The following is a 21,038-nucleotide window of genomic DNA, read 5'->3' on the forward strand; positions in this document are numbered from 1 at the left end:
ATTCCCACCTCCTACTCTAACAGATCAACATCCAAAGGTAGGAGTCTGTCTAGTCCTTTGGTGGAAACCCTCTCAGATCATCATATGTCCACTTATGGCTCCAGCCTCACCATCTGCCCTTTCACCCCTCCTCAGCATCCTGCCCGCCACTCTGCTCTGCTTCCCCTCATCCCTTGAAATCACAAAGTCTCCTGTGAGTGCAAGAGCCTGAGGCTATACAGGGAAGCTGGTTGGAGAGGCTGGGCCTGTCCCACAGTCCAGACTAGTTAGGGACCTGGGCAGGCAAGTAGGAAGCTAGGGTACTGACTGGAGGAGGAAGACAGCAAAGGAAGAGGGGCAGAAAAGGAAAACGGAGAGCACCAATGGCAGACATTTGACGTGTCTCAAGTCCCAGGGAGACAGGCTCCAGGTCTGTGTCTTGCCCTTCTAGAATACCCCACCAGCATACCAAATTCACAGCTCATCAGAGTAGCAGCAGAGAGGACCAGGTGGCAATCTAGGGAGCTCCACAGATGCCACACTGTGTGTCCTACTGGCTCTTGGCTAGTGGTCGTCTTGGTCCAAGAGGCCCAGATGTCACAGAAGCTCCAGCTGTTTCAACCACACACACATACTCACACTTGGCAATATCCTACCCTAAGTTTCTGGTCCCTCCATGTGGTCTGAGACCACAGATAGCTGCCAGTTCTCTCCCAGTCTTTCCACTCCCTGCCCCTTCATGCCCATCCGGATGAACCACGTCATCCCCAGCACTGCCAAGCCAGCCCTGGAAAAGGCATTCCCAGACCATTGGCTGGAATCGGGGTGGAGAAGTTCCCAGAACATTCCTGTCTTTCAGGGACACGCAGAATCAGCATAGTTCATGACATGGTCAGAACCTTTGGACAACAGGAGGGAAAATATTAAGAGGCCTGCCTTTGACCTCTCAGTTGGCAGGGATACTCCTCCCAGGCAAGTGCCCTTCACACTGATGATCACTATGCCCACTTCCCCTGGAGACAGGGAGTTGGTTTCAGGTTCTTATAGCAGATACTTTTTTTTTAACTCCCTCTCCACTTGACATTTTTGCTCTGCAGGCAGCTCTGCCCCTTCTCTAAGCCTGGCTTAGAAGGTATTAGGAATGTCCTGCACAGGGACACCTAGATAAGCCAAGCAAAAGAGAAAGAGAGATGCCTACAGAAAATGGAAAGCCTAAGGCAGAAAGGGAGGAAGCACAAAAGACAAACATTAGGTCAGGCCTGTGAACAGTGTGCCAGTGACTGTCATTTCATCACACTGGAAGTTGTTTTTTTTTTTTTTTTTTTTTTTTTTTTATCAGAAGCACCTTGAAATAAGTGAGCCTTGAAATCTGAATGGAAAACCATATTTATCTGGGTCTGATTAATTTGAAATTATTGACAGTGGACAGAAGTTTATCTTGCACAATCAATAAAAGTGGCATTTGTTTAGTAAATTAAGAACATAAATACTATTGCTAGGAGTAGCATATTTAGTCTACCTAAAGCAATACTTTTCAGGCACTTTAGGAACATCCATATAGAAGTAGCAAATGCATGGGCTAATCATCATCAATCCTGACGTATTTGTTAAAGAAACATCTACAAGGTCTTTACTGGTGACCTTTTGTAAGACATTAGTTTGAGGTACTATATATGTACTTGAAAATAATAAAGTTGCATTTCTTTATGAACAAAAATGTCTTCCATAACTGATTTTTATACTTCATACTTTTCTCCCTCCCAAATGGTGGTCTTAAAACGTGTGCTATGGCAGAACTTGGTTTGTAGAGGGAACAACAGAAAGAGCCTAAGTATCTAGGGTTTGAGGGAAATGATCTGGGAGCAGATGGGGCTAATGAAGAAAGCTAAGAGGCTAAGAAATTAGGATGCAAAATAACCTACAAGAAAATATAGTGGGGGCCCCCTTCCTCATAGCCAATCCCACTTCAAGAACCATGACAGTTTGTCCAGGACAGTAAAGAGTCTGTAAGTCTATGAGGGCCCAAACCTCATGGCCAGTTTGAATTTTTCTGGTCCAGACCAAAATCAGGCCACTTTGAACCTTTCCAATTGGGGGAAGGAGACAGTAGGCTGAGAATCTCATGGTCAACACCAATTGCATGTACCATATGCAGAGTACTGTTCTGAATGCCATATTTAGGGGACCCTTGAAGTTCACCTGAGTAGAACGTGTTGGTAACCTTTGTGGGCAGAATGTGATGGGCAGTAGGGAGGGGCACTTGTGTGCTGGAGATGGAGGGGTGGATGGGTGGTGTGCATTCCTCCAGGGATCCCTGGGTTTGTGAGACGGGGAGAAACCCTCTTACAACCCATACCAGGATTTCAGAATAACAGTCAGAAGTTACTTCTTGTCCCAGTTACATTCTGACTCCTTTATTAAAACTCTACCTGGGTTGGGGAGATAGCTCAGCACAAGGCCCTGAGTTCGATCCCCAGTACCGCAAAAAAAAAAAAAAAAAAAAAAAAAAAAAAACTCTACCAGCGAGGCTGGGGTTGTAGCTCAGTGGTAGAGTGCTTGCCTAGCATGGTGAAGCCCTGGGTTCCATCATCAGTACCACATAAAAATAAATAAAATGAAGGTGTCCATCTACAACTAAAAAGATTTTTTAAAAATAAATAAGCAATGAGCCTGCCTCTGTTTAAAAAAAAACTACCAGCAGTAGCGATGTTGGTTCTCATAGGATGTTTGTAGGAGCAATAACTGCAACTCACTTTATGTAATAGCTGTAATAAAGCTACTTTTATCCTCAAAAGTTTGGTTAAAAGAAACGGATCGAAGTTTTCTTTAATCTCATCTCAGGGCCTTAATTCTTTTTTTAAATTTTTTTTTTTTTTTTTAGTTGTAGATGGACACAATACCTTTATTATTCATTTTATGTGGTACTGAGGATTGAACCCAGTGCCTCATGCGAGAGGCAAGTGCTCTACCACTGAGCCACGATCTCAGTCCTCAGGGCTTTAATTCTTGACGGCCCCTCTGACATGGACAATTTTCTCTCATCTCTCTGGCTTCCCTACTTCATTTAGATCCCCCCCTTCAATATTATCCCCTTGGAATGGCCCTCAGAGCCCACCTCAAATAAACTAACACTCCTTGTACCTCTTTCTCCATTCTCTTTGTTTTTATTCATAAATATTTACTATCTCAAATTGAGATAGACAAATTTAGATAGATAGATGTAATATATAAAATATATGCATATGTAATATATAAAAGTACATGCATATAGGGCTGGGAGTGTCATCTAATGGTAGAGCGTTTGCCTAGCATGGGTAAGATCCTGGGCTCAATCCCAAGCATTACACTCTCTCTCTCTCTCTCTCTCTCTCGCTCTCTCTCTCTCTCTCTCCATATACATATATATATATGTTAGTTTTTTTATTTACTTTTACTTTTCATGTGACTTTTCTAGAGCTATTTTCAATGAGACAGGACTTCTATTTCTTTTGTTCACTACTTTTATCCTTTCACCTAAATCAATGTCTGACACACATTAGGCAATTAGTAAATATTTGCTGGATGATTGAAAGAATCCTTACAACAATCCGGTAAGATGGAGATGACTGTTACCTCCAATTTATAGACAAAACAGGTTAAATTATGTGTCTAGAGTCTAAAAGGTTAAAGTAAGCATCAGAAGCAGGATTAAAGCTAGGCCAGCCTGGCTCTAGGACCAGCCCTCTGAACCACCATGCTCGTCTGACCTGCCAGGTGCAGAAAGCCTGTGGCAGCCAGGGGCCTTATCAATCCAAAGGCTTGGTAAAGTGTGGAAACTGTGAAAGGAGTCAGGAATTTGGGGACAAAGGCCACTGGAACAGTAGGGACTGGGCAGACCCAAGTGATTAGAACCAGAGAAAGAGAGAAGACCTGATCTTAAAAATGCAAGAAGGGGCTGAGATGAAAAGAGCAGCTATCTGCTAGAGGTTCTTAGCAAAGACATGAGAGAATCTTACTATTGGGTGTAATGTTAGAAGGTGAGGCCTACTTCTGACCCAGAAGAGATGCTTCTCATGGCATTGCCCTTTAATCTACAGAATAGGAGATGTGATAATCCAGCAGAGAGAGACAGTATGCTAAATATTCAAAATACTAAGAATGAAACAAAAACTAGAAAGAAGTGGGGCATGAAGGTACATGCCTATAACCCCAGTGACTCAGGAGGCTGAGGCAGGAAAAAAACAAACAAAAACAGAAAAACTAGGACGTGATTAGATTAATATCAAAGGAAGACATTGAATACAAAATGAGTCTTACAAAAAATATCCTTGGCGCCAGTGAATTCAATGGAGATTTTTTCCCCAAATTCCTCAAAGAATATCCTCATATTATTTAAATTGTACTAAATTTTAGAAGAGAACTTTGTATTACCTAGCCTACTTTATGGAATTGAACCCAGGAATGCTTTTTCACTGAACTATATCCCAGCCCTTTTTATTTTTTACTTTGAGACAGTACTTTGCTAAGTTACCCAGGCAGGCCTCAAACTTGCAATCTTCCTGCTTTAGCCTCCCAAGTCACTGGGATTATGGGTGTGAACCGCTGAGTCCCACTTGAAAAAATCTTATCATACATATATTAACTTGACTACCACCACATAAAGGAGCTCAGGGAAAGTATATTGCAAGGAAAATGTTAAAACTTACATTAACTAAGAAAATGATTTAGTTAATCATTTCAATAGTGTTGAGAAGGCTATTGATAAAACTCAACATCTATTCCTGATTCAAATGTTGAGGAAAAAGCATGCTGGAAAATGTAATCATGTTCAGAGAAGAGGGGAAGGGGTGGAGTCTAGAAAACTAATAATAATAGCAACTGCAGCAAATACAATAACAACAATATTTGAAATCTTGGATAAAGAGAGTTGGCATTTAAAGGAAACAAACTAACCAGGCATGGTGGCACATGCCTGTAATCCCAATGGCTGGATTTTAGGGAGGCTTAGGTAGGAGGATCTCAAATTCAAGGCCAGTCTGGGGCAAGTTAGGGAGATCCTGTCTCAAAATAAAAAACAAAAAGCACCAAGGATGTAGCTCAGTGATAGAGCACCCCTAGGTTCAATTCCCAGTACAAAAATAAATAAATTCTAAAAGAGGAACCAGCTAGAATAAATAAAAACATACTTTTTGCAAATGACATGACTGCCTACAAAATCCAAGGAAGACAACCAAACAAAGCAATAGCAGTAACTATTAAAAAAGTTCAAAGTTACAGGGCACAAACGTTTATTTAAACAAATAAATGTATCCCTAGGTATTAGAGAAAACTCAGCACTAAGGGCTTCTATTTACAATAGAACAAAAACAAATTATAATCCAGGTTCAGTGTGTGAGGCACATGGTATTTTAAAAATTTAAAAGCAGGATGAAAGAAATAAATACATGAATACGCGGAGACCAAACTTGCTATTTGGGATGACAGAATGTAGTGAAAAAAATAAAATAAAATACTATAGTTCGGTGCGGTGGCAAACACCTGTAATCCCAGTGCTTCGGGAGGCTGAAACAGAAAGATTGCAAATTCAAAGCCAGTCCAGGCAACTTAGCAAAATATTGTCTCAAAATAAAAAAAATTAGGAGCTGGGGTTGTGGCTTAGAGGCAGAGCGCTTGCCTAGCACATGTGAGACACTGGGTTTAATCCTCAGCACCACATTAAAAAAATAAATAAGACAAAGCTACTTAAAAATGAAAATTAAAAGGGGTCAGTGGTAAAGTGCCCCTGGGCTCAATCCCCAGTAGTCCCCGCCCCAGGAAAAAAAGTTACTATATAAGAGTTAATCTAATATCAATTAAAATCTTCACTATATTTTCATAAAACAACATGTTGGCTGCAAGAGTAATCAGGCAAGAATCGGAAGGTTATTTTTTGTAAATGAATAGATAACTATGATAGCACGTTTACCCCAACAGATCTTAAAACACTTCAGGCCAAAGTGACTTCATCATCTCAATCTTGTAACGTTAAGACAAAATCGGAAAACTTATTCAATATGGATTGAGAAACTATTTGTGGACAAGCTGCTCTGGGCCAGGCATTCTTCTGGAGACCAGGAAAGGTCATGGAGAAGGAAACAATGAACAAGTCAACAGATAACTGGGCAGGACAACGTCAGAGGGTGAAGAACACCGCAGAAGTTGCCCAAAGAGGGCTGGGGCCAGAGGGACTGCTCAGATTTGGCTATCAGAAGGTCTCTTTGAAAAGGTGAACTTTCAAGCTAAGATCAGCGGATCAGAATGGGGTTTCCAGAAATACTTCCAATTGAGTCTATCTCCATGTAGTTGGGGATCTCCTATGAGCAAAGCTGTGTTGTCACAGAGATGATGCAAAGATGAATTCAGTAATTCTGACTTTAATTCTGACCTTGCCCTTAAGGATTTTATAATGGACATTAAACAGAAAGGAGAAAAGGTTTACAATGTATATGGTAAGGGCTTTCTACTCATCAACGGAGAAAAGAAAACAATGGAAAATTGGATAAAAAATAACAATTTCCCAAAAGGAAAATAAAATCCAGAGAGCCAATAAACATAAGAGAAAATGCTCACAAGACAATTAATAAATGCAAATTAAAACTAAAAGATAAACTGGGCACAGTGGCACATGGCTATAATCCCAGTGACATGGGAAGCTAAGGCAATGAGGATCACAAGTTCAAGGCCAGCCTGGGCAATTTAGCAAGAATCTATTTCAAAATAAAAAATAAGAAGGGCTGGGTCTTAAAATAAAAAGGGCTGGGTAGCTCAGGACCTCGAAAATGACAACAAAAACTACAAGATAACAAATCTATACCCATTATAATGGAAAAAATGTAAAAGGTCAAGGTCAAGGTCATCCAGCATGGAGAGCACACATTCTTGCATCTAGTTGCTGGGATCTAGAAAAAAAAAAAAAAAAAAAAAAAAAAAAAAACCCTAAGAACAATTGGTAGAATATTTTAAGATTTTTAAAAAAATACATATTTTAAGATTTTTAAAAGAGTGTCTCCTATGATTCAGCAACAGAAATTGATTCTGCAGAAATAGAGACCAAAGCTACCTATAGTATGGACACCACTGAGGCAATGTTTTTAATAGTTAATAAATGGAAGATATCTTATAAATCCATCAGCAGTGGGAATGATCAAATAGGCTATGGTCAACACAGAATATGGAATGCTTTGCAGCTGCTGAAATGATAAGCTTTATGCACTTGACAGGTTGATTAATGAAAGCAAGATTGGATGATTGTATAAAGTTTAAAAATATATCTCCATTTAGGTCTCTATTTGTATATATACAGAAAAAAGTCTGAAGGACAGGCAGTATTGACTAGTCATTCTGGCCATGAAGAGTTGGGAGGGAAGGGGAACGGGACTTTGAATTTTTATTTTATATATTTTTATTGGTGCATTATGATTACACATAATAGTGGAATTCACTGTGACATATTTATACATGCACATAACATAATTTGATCAATTTCATATCCCAGTAACTCCTATTTTATACATTTTAATAGAGAAGAAAAATCTAATCTATTAAGGAGACAGACTAACCTTGATTCCAGCTGGGAAAGGAATTATTCATATGTGAATTTTGAAGGAGAATTGCATCTGTACTAAGATGGATGTTTTCAGATATGGTCATATATTTAAAAATCATGCCCAACCAAAATGCAATTAAATAAATTGCAGAAAGGAAACTGAAAGGAAATATGCATGTGACATGCATAACTGAAAATATGTATATAAATGATTGATAGAAACACATAAGCACTTCAGATCCTTTTTGAAAGGAGATTAAAAAAAGAATACTTTGCACATAAAACATATAAAGTCAAGCACTTACTGAGATGTCAAAGAAGGTGAACAGAGAGAAAAATTCATCATTTTAAAATGAGGAAAGAGCCAGTTGTGGTGACACAAGCCTGTAATCCCAGTGGCTCAGGTGGTCAAAGCAGAAGGATCATAACTTCAAGGCCAACGTGGGCAACTTAGTAAGACCCTGTCTCAAAAAAAAAAAAAAAAAAAAGTGTCCTGGCACAGTGGCACAAGCCTGTAATACCAGCAGCTTGGGAGGCTGAGGCAGGAGGATGGCGAATTCAAAGCCAGTCTCAGTAATCTAGCAACGCCTTAAGCAACTTAATGAGAGCCTGTCTCAAAATAAAAAAGAAAAAGGGCTGGGGATGTGGCTCAGTGGTTAAGCAACCCTGGGTTCAATGCCCAGTGCCCCACAAAAAAATAAAATAAATAAAATTTAAAATAAAATAAATAAATAAAAAGACTGGGGATGCACCTCAATGGTAGAGTGCCCCTGGGTTCAATCCCCAGTACCCTACAATAAATCAATCAGAAAAATAAATAAACAAAATAAGGAAATACTGTATTATCCTCATGAAAGAGTATAGCTTTAAATGAGATCCTAATTAGAATCAGTTACATTCTATGTATGAATAATATGTCAAAATACACTCTACTGTCATGTATATCTAAAAGGAACAAGTAAAATTTGAAAAAAAAAAAAGAGCTTAGCTTTACTTTGAGAAGAACTGTATATTAGGCTACAAATAAAATGACTCATACTAAACTCAAGCTATTTATTAAGCACACCCACATATATGCCAGACACTGTGCTCTATGTAAAGCACCTTACTTTAATCCTTACTCTTGCCATCTTATAAGATAGATAGCAGTCTCCTTCACAGAAAAGGGAAAAAAGGCACAGAGAGGTTAGTTAACTTGCCCAAAGTCACTCAGTTGACAAGCAGAAGAGCCAGGATTCAAACCCAAGACTTATTTCCAAAGTTGAGATCAGGTCTATTTGGCTAACTGATCTCTAAAATTAAAGGATCAAATTCAGTGTTAGTAAAGAGGCGTGCACACACAAGAGTACCTGCTTTATTTTTCTGTCAGCCCTCTGGGTCTGTCTAAGCCTCAGAGGCTTCAGGACCACACGAGGCCTTTGTTCTAGCTTTGCCCTCAGACCCAAATTTTCTCTGCAACAGAATCTGCTCTGGTCACCTTCACAGCCAAAGGCTGAGAGGTGTGGATTCCGGGTTAGAACTTCCACAAGGCCTTTGTGATGCCAGGCTGGGTGGTTGCCAGGGCGCCCACAGGGCCTGGGGCTGGGGGCTCCCAGCACCCTGAAGCTCGCTCCCTCTCCATTCTCGCTGCACTTCCCACCAGCTGGGTGCCGTGGGCATCTTCATCATTCAGGCACCAGGAATCCTGGCCGCACTATTCACTTCCTCAGCTCCAACTCTTCAACCTTCCACCTTTTCCTTAGCTCTGGAAGCCCAGGTTCTTCTCACCCAGCTCCTTCATTCTAGAAGCTTCCTACTTCCAGTTTTACTGCTCAGGTCTCTCTCCCTTGCTCTCCTTTCCCTTCCACACCCTTGCCAATCACGCTCACTTCTTCCTTTTAGTCTGCCCCATCTTGCTCCCACTCCTCCCTACCTTCTCCTCCCTCCTCCCGCCAGTCCCCGCGCCCCACCCCGTTCCTTCCTTTTGCACCCTTGGTCCTCCCTCCCTTTGCACCCCGGCTCCCTCTTTTAACCTCCTCCCACTGCTGAGCTGGGTCATCTCTATCCAGGAACAACCATGGGGTTCGGAGGGAAAAAAAGGATAGGGAGACCTCGCGAGAGGACTCCAAGCCCAAGACCCAGAAGGAGGTTCAAAGCGAAGAGTCAACAAAAAGTGAAAAGGAAAAAAAAGACAAGAGATTTAGAGGAACTGAAGAAGGAAGTGGTCATGGTGAGTACTCCCAAAGCAAATGACCCTGAAACACCCCTCAACCCCACTGCCTGCCAACAACACAGCTTAAGAGCATCACACAGGACGGTTTGGTGGCTCACGCCTGTAATCCCAATGACTCAGGAGGCTGAGGCAGGAAAATCCTCAGTTCCAGGCCAGCCTGGGCAGTTAGTGAGACTCCATCTCAAAATTTAAAAAAAAAAAAAAAAAAATTAGGACTGGGTTTGTGGCTCAGGGGTAGAGCACTTACCTAGCACATGTGAGGTACTAGGTTCAATCCTCAGCACCACGTAAAAATAGATAAATAAAATAAAGTTATAAAAATAAAAAAATTAAATACATAAAAGGGGCTGGGGATATAGTTCAGTGGTAGAGTGTCCCTGGGTTCAATCCCCAGTACACCCCCACCAAAAAAATAAATAAATAAATAAAAGGCAAAGAGTGAATTACATAGGACTGAGCTATCTTTTTCCCCAGGATGTTTCTTTCCCTCTCCCTGGAAATAACCTGGGGTCACCACCTCCCCCTCAATGACTCTACTGTCCCTGCAGGATGATCACAAATTAAGTTTGGAAGAGCTGAGTGCCAAGTATTCTGTGGACCTGAAAACAGTGAGTAAGGAGTTCCCAAAGGGAGGCAGGTGGTCTCCAACTCTGATTTTGAGGCTGACAGAACCAGATGGAACTAGAAATCAAGCCCCCTAACCTCAAGTCCAACATCCCTACCTCTCTCCCTCAGCTAAGTTCCACAGGACACTATTTGGGAAAAGATAATAATGGTAACTACCCAAAACAAAGCTTGGGACATGGCAAGAGAATAATGGTTCGGGGCTGTGCCTCTCAAACTTTTTGTCCTTAGAATCCCGTCACACTTCTTATCATTTACCAAGGACCCCAAAGAGCCATCGCAGTGGTGCACACCTGCAATGCTAGCAGCTTAGGAGGCTGAGACAGGAAGATTTCAAATTCAAAGCCAGCCTCAGCAACTTAGTGAGATCCTGTCTCAAAATAAAAATAAAAAATAAAAAAGCTGGGGGTGGGGCTCAGTTGTCTCTTTCTCCCTCTTGACCTCCATCCCTATTTCTTCTTCACTCAGGGCCATAGCCCCGAAAAGGCAAAGGAAATCCTGCTTCGAGATGGACCCAACACACTTACCCCTCCTGCCACCACTCCAGAATGGGTCAAATTCTGTAAACAAATGTTTGGTGGCTTCTCTCTCCTGCTGTGGACTGGTGCCATTCTCTGCTTCTTGGCTTATGGCATTCAGCTGTATTCCAAGCAGGAACCTCCCAAAGACAACGTGAGTCTGTTCAATTAACACTGGCCAGTCCAGTCTCTGCTCAGCCCCTGAATCTCTTCTGCTCAGCAGCCTACATTCCTGAAGTCTTCTGGCCAAATCCCTAGGAGTACCAGCACTTTCTAAGAAAGCCCTTGGTTCATCTTGCCTTTATTTAGAAAGTTCCTGGCTCAGCCCTCTGAGATGCACCATTGTCCTCAGAAACTTTCTCTGCTTTGCTGGGTACAGTGGTACGTGCCTGTAATCCCAGCCACTCAGGAGGCTGAGGCAGGAGGACTGCAAATTCAAGGCCAGCCTGGGCAACTTAGTGAGATCCTGTCTCCAAACAAAAAATAAAAAGGATTGGAAATATAGCTCAGTGCTAGAGCACTCCTGGATTCAATCCCTAGTACTGGGGCGGGGGGGGGGGGGTGTTGGGGGGTGCGGATAACAGAAACACTCTCTCTCCTTTCATGATCTTCCCAACTGATCATCAAAGTACTCTGCAGTCCTTTCCTCTTCCCCAGAATTTTAACCTCTTCACCTCTCCTGTCTCCTTACTTTCCTCACTACCCACTGCCCACTCATAAATAGCCTTCCTGGAGAGGGAGATTTAGACCTTCTTTGGAGCCGGATTTTCCCGACCACTCACCATACCTCAGGGTTCCTTCACCAAGAAGGTGCATATGCTGCCCTGTCTGATTCTTCTCAGGCCCTCTGCCCTCCAACTCGGCCCTGTGGGTATTTCCCCCCAGAGACTGGCTGTTACCTTTGCAAGTTGCTTTTTGAGGATGAAGAGGGAAAAAAGCACCTACTAATGAGCCCTTCTTTCCATCTCCAGCTGTACCTGGGCATCGTGCTGTCCATCGTGGTCATCATCACTGGCTGCTTCTCCTATTATCAGGAGGCCAAAAGCTCAAAGATAATGGAGTCTTTTAAGAACATGGTGCCACAGGTAGGACTAGTGTGAAAGGATCTTAGGAGGTATAGAATGTGACCCATTAGTTATTAAGTCCCCTGGAGAATTACACCCTACGATGAGAGAGCTGAGCAAGGCTAGAGCTGAGGGCACTGGGTTACTCTAAGGCCTTAAAAGTAACTTTAAAAACTGTGAATCTCTGAGAAAGATACGCCAGCACCAAGAAGTAGTCTAGTCTGAAAGGCACCATAAGAATCTAATGAGGAAATAGCATACCCTTTAAAAAGAAGGCATAGAACCAGGCACAGTGGCGCACACCTGTTATCCAAGCTGCTTGGGGGGCTGTGGTAGGAGGAGCACAAGTTCAAAGTCAGCCTGGAAAACAGTGAGACCTTGTCTGAAAATGGACTGGGGGTGTAGTTCAGTGGTAGAGCACTTCCCTGGCATTCACAAGGCCCTTAGTTCAATCCCAGCACCAAAAAAATATTAAAAAGAAAAATAAAAGACAAGAGTTGGTAAGGAGGCTAGATTTTTCAAATGTCAATGATGTTAAAGATAATAAATAGCTCAATGGTAGAACATTTGCCTAGCACATGTGAGGCTCTGGGTTCAGTCCCCAAAACCACACACACACACCATGAACAATTGTAGAATTGTTCCAGATTACAGGAAGTTAAAGAGACATATTACTAGCCATGCTTGGTAGCATGTGCCTGTAATCATAGCAACTCAGGAGGCTGAGTCAGGAGAATCACAACCTCAAGGCCAGCTTCAGCAAATTAGTGAAGCCTTAAACAACTTAATGAGACTGTCTCAAAAATAAAAAGAAGCCTGGGGATGTAGCTTCATGGTAAAGAGGCCCTGGGTTCAATTCCCAGTACCAAAAAAAAAAAAAAAAAAAAAAATCACAATTAATTTCAATACTTATATCTCTAGGTTTGATGCAGTGCTGGAGAAAAAAAATAATGCCTTTGTGTGTGTGTGTGTGTGTGTGTGTGTGTGTGTGTGTGTGTGTATGTGTGTGTGTGTGCTAAGGATTGAAGCCAGGGCTTCTTGCATGCTAGCTAGGCAAGTGCACCACTAAGCTATACCTGCAACTCAAAAATAGTGCTCTAAAAGATGTTTTCAGTCAATTGAGAAAACTGGAATACAGATGGTAAATTGAAGTATTATATCAATGTGAAATCAGTAACTGTGTTGTGGTTATATAAGAGAATATCCCAATTCTTGGGGATTGCACACTGAAACACTTAGGATAAAATACCATGAAATATGTAACCAAACCTCAAGTAATTCAGGAAAAAAGCATTTGTGTGCCTGCGTGCACACACACACACACACACACGCGCGCGCACACACACAGAAAGAATGTAACAAAGCAAATGAGATAAAATGTTAATAGGTGAATGAACGTAGGCTAAAGGTTATAGGGGTTGACACTATTCTTCCAACATTTTCAAAAATTTAAAATTATTTCAAATAAGTTTTTTTAAAGATACCTGGAAATAATAGACAGTAGACAGATGTTGCCAGGCATTTGCCTGGAAACTTGTAAAAGAATTCAGAATTTCCTAGCAATGTTCTAGCATTATAGCCCAGAATTTTCTTCTCTTTTTGATGTCAATATAATTTCATCTTTTCAGCTGGGTGTAGTGGCACATATGGGTTAATCCCAGTGACTTGGGAGGCTAAGGCAGGAAGATCATGAGTTTGAGGCCAGCCTGAGCAATTTAGCTCCTGGCTCAAATTTAAAAAAAAAATAATAATCATAAAGTGCTGGATGTGTGACTCAGTGGTAGAGTGTCTCTGGGATCCAATCCCCAGAAATGTGAAAAAAATATATTTTTAAAAATTTTGTCCTTGGGTAGGAATTTTTTTGTATGTTTTTTTTGTTTTGTTTTGTTTTTTTCTTGTGGTGCTAAGAAAGTGTTTTTGTAGTTTTGAAATTATCAGTTAGCTTTTGCTGCCTAACAAACCACTCCTAAATCTAATGACTTGAAACAAAATATTCTTTCTGACAATTTTGTGGCTGGGATGTTGTTTTGGTCTGTGCTGACCTCAGCTGGTGCTAGATGATCTAAGATGACCTCATTCACTTGTCTGGGACCTTGGCTCAGAAGTCTGGGACAACAGAGACCTTTCTCCTCATGATCTCTCTTCTTTCTGAAGACCAGCTCACACTTGTTCATATGGTGGCAGGGGGTTCCTTGTAACTATAGGATAAGTCCCAACATAAAAGCACTTTTTAAGCCTATGCTTCGTATCACATTTGCTAATGTCTTATGTGTCATAGCAAGTCATATAGCTAAGCCTAGACTTAGGGATGAAAAGATAGACCCCACCTTTGATGGAAAGACCCGCCAAGTCTCATTTCAAAGAGACTTGCAGATGGTGGCTATAGGAATGTGAAATTGTTTTTTGGGTTTTGTTTTTGTTTTCCTGTACTGGGAATTGAACTCAGGGCCTTAAGCATGCCATACAAGGCAAGTATGCTACCACTGAGCTACATCCCCAGCCTTTTTATTTTATTTTGAGACAGTCTTGCTAAGTTGCCCAGGCTGCCTTCAAACTTGCCATTCTTCTGCCTCAGCCTCTCAAGTTGCTGGGATTACAGGTGTGCTCCACCACGCCTGGCAGGAGTATGCAATCTACCAAAGGCAACTTCAGAAATATTGTAGTGGGTGACAGTAAAAAAAAAGTCAGAGGAAAGAGTTAGGAACAGGAAGTTATAGGAAAACAGGACATTGAAGACCAGGAAAGTTGAAAGTTTTAGAAATGACTCTGCACTGTCTTCCTATAGCAAGCTCTGGTAATTCGAGGTGGAGAAAAGATGCAAATTAATGTACAAGATGTGGTTGTGGGAGACCTGGTAGAGGTGAAAGGTGGAGACCGAATCCCTGCTGACCTTCGGCTTATCTCTTCACAAGGATGCAAGGTGAGATGTGGAAAGCTAAGGGAGGGGGCTAAGGTGGTCTTACAGTATGGTAGAGACCTGGGCTCAGTGAGAAAAAGTTTGATGTGCCAGGTGTGGTAGCACATATGTGATCCCAGTAGGCTGAAGCAGAAGGATCACAGGTTTGAGTCCAGCCTGGATGACTTAGTAAGACCCTGTTCAAAAGTCAGAAATAGAAAGGGTTGGGGATGTAGTTCAGTGGCAGAACACCTCTGAGTTCAACTTTCAGTATCAAACACACACACACACACACATATACACACACACACAGAGAAGAAAAAATTCAGAACCTTGAGAAGTTACTAGTGTGAGTCTAAGGTTAGACAATAAGATGCTGGTGTATACATTTTTTTCTGTCTATATGTAAATGATGATAGGTAGAGATACAAATGTACCTGCCTTTTCCCAATACTTATGACCTATCCTTCCCATCCCAGGTGGACAACTCATCCTTGACTGGAGAGTCAGAGCCCCAATCCCGCTCCCCTGAATTCACCCATGAGAACCCTCTGGAGACACGAAATATCTGCTTCTTCTCCACCAACTGTGTAGAAGGTAAATATTGAATCATAAGTAGCATAGATTCAAAAGCAGAAACAAAAACAGAAAGATTTCAAGAATGCTCTATCTTCTAATGGTATTAGGATAGGAAGAACTGGTGTACAGCTTAGCCTAGCCATCACTCATGATCTGTGTGACCTTTGGTTCAAGGTCAAAACCACCATTTCCACCAGTGCGGTGGTACACGCCTATAATCCCGGGACTTGGGAGGATAAGACAGGAGAATCCCAAGTTTCAGATCAGCCTGGGAAATTTAGCAAGTCCCTTTCCCAAAAGAAAAAATAAAAATAGCTGGGGATGTAGCTCAGTGGAAAAGCACCCTGGGGTTTTTCCCAAATTTCACCCCCACTGCCGCTAAAGGACAGCATTTCCACAATTGATGATACCGAAAGTTGTTAGTTGATTTTTGTGTGGATGACATGGGATAAGTATTGAGTGCTTAGCACAAGGTCTAATACATTGTAAGTTCCCTATGATTACAAGCTATTTTTCTAGCTAGTGAATGGACCATGCTCTATGTGCTGAAAACAGTCTTCTCCTAGGTAAGCCCTAACTTCTAAATAGTCTCTTGTCCAGGGAAGATACTGGCATTGAGAATTTGAGTTACCAGAGGTGCTGCTCAGACTTTGACTTTGCTCCTAGAATCTAAGGCATCTTTAAACCAGGAGTCAATTCTGGCCAAAGTGGTAACAAGGGACTTAATATCATTATGTCAATCTCTCCTTTGCCCTTTCCCTTAAGGTAGCTTGAAGACTCTCTGGAACATGCTCGAAAACCATTATTAATGCTTAAGAATAAATGTTTGTGTGTCTAGAAATAGTTACATTTTATTGAATGCAAAAATTCATTTTACTGGATGTACCATGTCAAATACTACAGATATTACCTCTGATCACAATATTATATAGTGGGTATCACAACTATTTTACACATGAAAGATGAGGGTTCAAAGAAATCAATTATCCAAGGGCATAATTCATCAGAAGAAGAGGACCATGTATTCTAATTCAGGTCTATCTCCAAATACCACATTCTCCCCAAGACTTGCTCTGAACTAAAAGATTACTAATGACTTCTCTCTCCCTCCTCCTACCCCGCTGGTACTGAGGATTCAATCCAGTACTAGAGAGGTCATTAACCAGGTGTAGTGGCATATGCCTATAATTCTAGTGACTTGGAAGTGTGAGGTAAGGAGTATCACAAATCTGAGGCCAACCTCAGCAATGTAGCAAGACTCTTAGCATCATAGTGAGCCCCTGTCTCCAAATAAACTTTAAAAACAGGCCTGAAGATATAACTCAGTGGTAGAACACTTGTCTAGCATGCACACCTCAATCCACAGTACCTCCCCCCCAAAAAAAGAGAGATAAAAGAAAAAGAAAGAAGAGTAACTTTTGAATACAAGACTGAATATACTCTGAGGTTTTTAAAATAAGTGTTATTTTCATAATATGTTCCTTTTCTGACTGATTCTGACTCTGACTTTAATAGTAGAACTCTCAGTCATTATGGTAAAGCGGGAAGAATTATTTTAACCCAAGAATCTTGTCATGCCCCTCATTTCAAGCCATGTAGGTGAGTGCCTGCATTGTGTGTATGTAAAGCCCTACTTGATGTCCTCCTTGCCCTTCTGGCTCCTGGAGCAGTGCTGGAGGAGAGAAAAGCCCTGGATAAGCACAGCAGCCCAGCTGTTGTGGCCTCTGCTCCCCAGCAGAGGTCAGACTGGCTCTAGCCAGCAAAGCCAGGATTGGCTCAGGTTAAGCAGAGCTTCCCAACTACTGATATTTGGGGCCACACAATTCTTTATTAGGGGAAGAAGAGGGTTGGGTTATCCTGGGAATTGCAGGATCTTTAGCAGCATCCCTGGCTTCTCCCCACTAGATGCCAATAGCAGCCCCTCCTAGCCCATTTAGGACAACCAAAATGTCCTCAGACATTGCCAAAAGTCCCCTGTGTGAGGGGTGGGAGACAAGTAATTCTTCCAGGTGATAACCATTCCTGGGGCTGTAAAAACTATTCAGCAGCTGGAGGAAGAAATATACAGGCAACAGGAAATTTTCAGATAAGTGTAATGAAGTTTTGTTTTATTTTGTTTTTAGTACTGGGGATAGAACTCAGGGGTACACTGAGCTACATCCCCAGGGCTTTATACTTTTTATTTTGAAACAGGGTGTCACTAAGTTGCTTAGGGCTCACTAAATTGCTAAGGCTGGCATCAGACTTGCAATCCTCCTGCCTCAGTCTCCCAAGTCTTTATGATTACAGTGTGTGCCACTACGTACCCAGCACGAAGACCTTCTCTTGAAGGCACTTTAGGCAATAAAGTTGGGTATCACTAGATAACTGTGAAATCTTTTCAGAGATTTTTCCAACTTGGAGACTCTTATTAGCATAAACTAAATATGAGGAGAATAGAGCCTAATGGCTAGGCATGTCTTGGTTAACTGCCACTGACAAAAAAGGAAGCAGCTCAGGAGGCTGAGCCAGGAGGGTTACAAGTTCTAGGCCTGTCTGGGCAATTTAGCTAGATCCTGTATCAAAATAAAAAAAAATAAAATAAAATAAAAATTTTTAAAAAATTAAAAATAAGGGCTAGGGGTGGTTAAAAAAAAAAGAAAGAAAAAGAAAAACAACAGATTTTCATAGTAAATGAGGGTTTTAAGAGCTCTCTGTCAGGAACTGTGGGCAAGGGCTGGGGGTGTAGCTCAGTGGTAGAGTGCTTCTCTATCATGCACAAGGCCCTGGGTCCAATCCCAGGAACTGGGGGCAGAAATCAATACAGGTATTTCTTATATCACTATTTCACATCGCCCCTGTCCTTTCATCTACAGGAACAGCCCTGGGTGTTGCGATTGCGACAGGAGACGCCACAGTGATGGGCCGAATCGCTTCACTGACATCAGGCCTTGTGGTTGGCAAGACTCCCATTGCTACTGAAATCGAACACTTCATCCATCTGATCACCATGGTGGCTGTCTTCCTTGGTGTCACTTTCTTTGGGCTCTCGCTTCTCTTGGGCTATGACTGGCTGGAGGCTGTCATTTTTCTCATTGGCATCATTGTGGCCAATGTGCCCGAGGGGCTGCTGGCCACTGTCACTGTGAGTAGACAGGGTGGAGGGTGGCCTCGAAAGCCAACAAAGCACCCAAGGAGAATGAAATCACTAGTACCTTTTTTGTTACTGAACCTTTCAGTACAGAGGATTCCTGACACGTGTATGGGTGCCAGAAATACTTGAGCTACTAATGTTATATCACTTCTTCTGCCATATTTTCTGGCATCTTCTCTTTCTCCTCAGCAAGAGGAAGTGAATTGTGATGGAGGAAGGGTTGGCCTACCAGTCACCAGGAGTGAATTCTAGTTCTGGGAATATTGGTGGTGAACTTGGCCAAACCACTTAACATCTCCAGGCTTCACTTCATCAGTTTATAGAGAAAGATTAATTTAGAATTATAGAATTCTACTGGAAAGTACATCAAAGGTCATGTAAATTCAACCTTTAGACCAATGCTCAGCATCTTCTATAAAATCCATGGGAGATTATTTTTCCTAAGAATAGAAAACCCATTTTCATTGTCTCAGTGCATTTAACTATGGGACTATTGTAGTTAAAGTTCTTATTTTTTCTTCTGTTTTTGTTTTGTTTTGGTACTGGGGACTGAACCCAGGGGTGGTCTACCATTAAGTACACCCTTAGCCCTTTTTATTTTATTTTGAGACAGGGTCTCACCAAGTTGCTGAGGCTGGTTTTGAATTTGTGATCCTCCTGCCTCAGCTTCCTGAGTCTCTGGGATTGCAGGCCTGTACCACCATGCTCAGCTGCTGTAGTTAAATTTCATTGTGTTAAGTAGAAATATATGATTCCCTGTTTTCATGCTCTCCCTTTTACACATAAAGAAATACAAAATAAGTTGATTCTCTTTCTTCTACAGTCTAGCCCTTTAGATTTATGGTGGTATCCATTATGCCCCTCAGACTCTCCCAGTGGGAGGTGAAATAATCCCTTTTCCTTTAGCCATCCTTCCTGTGACGAGTTCTCAGACATCTTGTCTTGCTAATAACCCTTTCAGGGTATGCTCCAGTTTATCAACAGTCTTAAAATAGAAATGAGAATACTTGGGGTGTTTTTGGACTTGTATGAAAACATTGGGACTAGTGATTATAAATAAACTATAATCCCATGACTAGAATCCTGTACTTATATAACCACAGTCTAAGAATTTATTAACTTTTTAAAAATCTTGCCACACACCAGGCTTACTTTTAATTAATTAATTAATTAATTTCCTGGTACTGAGAATTAAACCTGGGGGTACTCAAACACTGAGCCACATCCCCGGCTCTTCTTATTTTTTATTTTGAGGCAGGGTCTTACTCAGTTGCCAGGCTGGCCTCTAATTTATGATCCTCCTGCCTCAGCCTCCCGAGTCACCAAGATTATAGGCATGTGCCACCACAGTCAGTTTACACTGAGTTTATGACCAGCAGAAATCTTCTGGTTTAAATGATTTCTCAAGTCCTTTTCAGTGCTGCAATATTCCTTCCCAATATCTTCATTTTAGCCTCATCACTTTTTCAACTGTTGGTATGATGTCTCACCCCAAATCCATTCACACATACATAGCATCCTGTACCACAGTAAAATATTAGCTATCTGTGCAGTCCCTGGAAGGGCTGGATGTTAAGAGAGAAATGTAGCCTGGACTTGAATGGAAAAGAGGCTGCTGAGTGAAAACCCTGCAAGGACTCTGGGGGAGATGATCACTCTCTGTGTCTCTAGTAAAGAAATACACTAAAACTCCTGCCACAAAGCACAAATCAAAATCACTTCCCTAGTGGGATGTGGTGGCAAAAGTCTGTAAACCCAGCGCCTCAGGAGACTGAGGCAGGAGGATCTGAAGTTCAACTCCTGGGCAACTTAGCAAGACACTGTCTCAAAATTAAAAATTAAAGTGGGGCAGGGGATGTAGCTCAGTGGTACAGTGGTCCTGGGTTCAATCCTTAGTACTGAAAAAAAAAAAAAAAAAAAAATTACTTCCCTAATTTCCTTTACCAGAGCCACAGATGAATTCTCTAAGGAGTAGGCGAGAATAGAAGGAAAATAAAAATGATTAATTTTCCAAAACACAAAGTAATGTAAGTAGTCCATCTCTCTGTGCATTCTCTCCTCTCTTGGTGGCTACAGGTGTGTTTGACCCTGACAGCGAAGCGCATGGCACGGAAGAACTGCCTGGTGAAGAACCTGGAGGCAGTGGAGACGCTGGGCTCCACGTCCACCATCTGCTCGGACAAGACGGGCACCCTCACTCAGAACCGCATGACCGTGGCCCACTTGTGGTTTGATAAGAATGTGCATGAGGCCGACACCAGTGAAAGACAGTCTGGTGACTAGTGGTATTGGTGGACCAAGAATGGAAGGATTTGGGGGATGTGATGAGTTAGCTGAGAGAATGTTGAGCTCGGACAAAGAGGAATGAGCTTCGGGAAAATGGAATGGAGAGAAGGGAGGTATAGAAGAAAAAGAAGTGTTGCTTTTCTGCAGCATTTGTGGGTACAAAAGAGAATGTGAATAACCCCC

At 41.8% G+C, this 21,038-nt stretch overlaps 1 protein-coding gene across 5 annotated transcripts in view; it reads left to right on the forward strand.

The window, feature by feature from the left end:
• Positions 1–9,595: 9,595 nt before the first annotated feature.
• LOC306642493 (sodium/potassium-transporting ATPase subunit alpha-4) overlaps positions 9,596–21,038 on the forward strand; it is a 32,272-nt gene continuing 20,829 nt past the window's right edge. For 4 of the 5 annotated variants that reach the window (XM_079108238.1, XM_079108237.1, XM_079108240.1 and 1 more), the window contains exons 1-8: positions 9,596–9,752; positions 10,304–10,363; positions 10,848–11,051; positions 11,869–11,982; positions 14,747–14,881; positions 15,337–15,454; positions 18,292–18,560; positions 20,646–20,844. In XM_079108238.1, the coding sequence (XP_078964364.1) occupies positions 9,600–9,752; positions 10,304–10,363; positions 10,848–11,051; positions 11,869–11,982; positions 14,747–14,881; positions 15,337–15,454; positions 18,292–18,560; positions 20,646–20,844 (1,252 nt within the window). In that variant the 5' untranslated portion in view covers positions 9,596–9,599. The remainder of the gene's footprint in view (positions 9,753–10,303; positions 10,364–10,847; positions 11,052–11,868; positions 11,983–14,746; positions 14,882–15,336; positions 15,455–18,291; positions 18,561–20,645; positions 20,845–21,038) is intronic. The other variant, XM_079108239.1, reaches the window with a different exon arrangement.

Source organism: Sciurus vulgaris (assembly GCF_902686455.1).
Source record: "Sciurus vulgaris genome assembly, chromosome: 1".
NCBI lineage: Eukaryota > Metazoa > Chordata > Mammalia > Rodentia > Sciuridae > Sciurus > Sciurus vulgaris.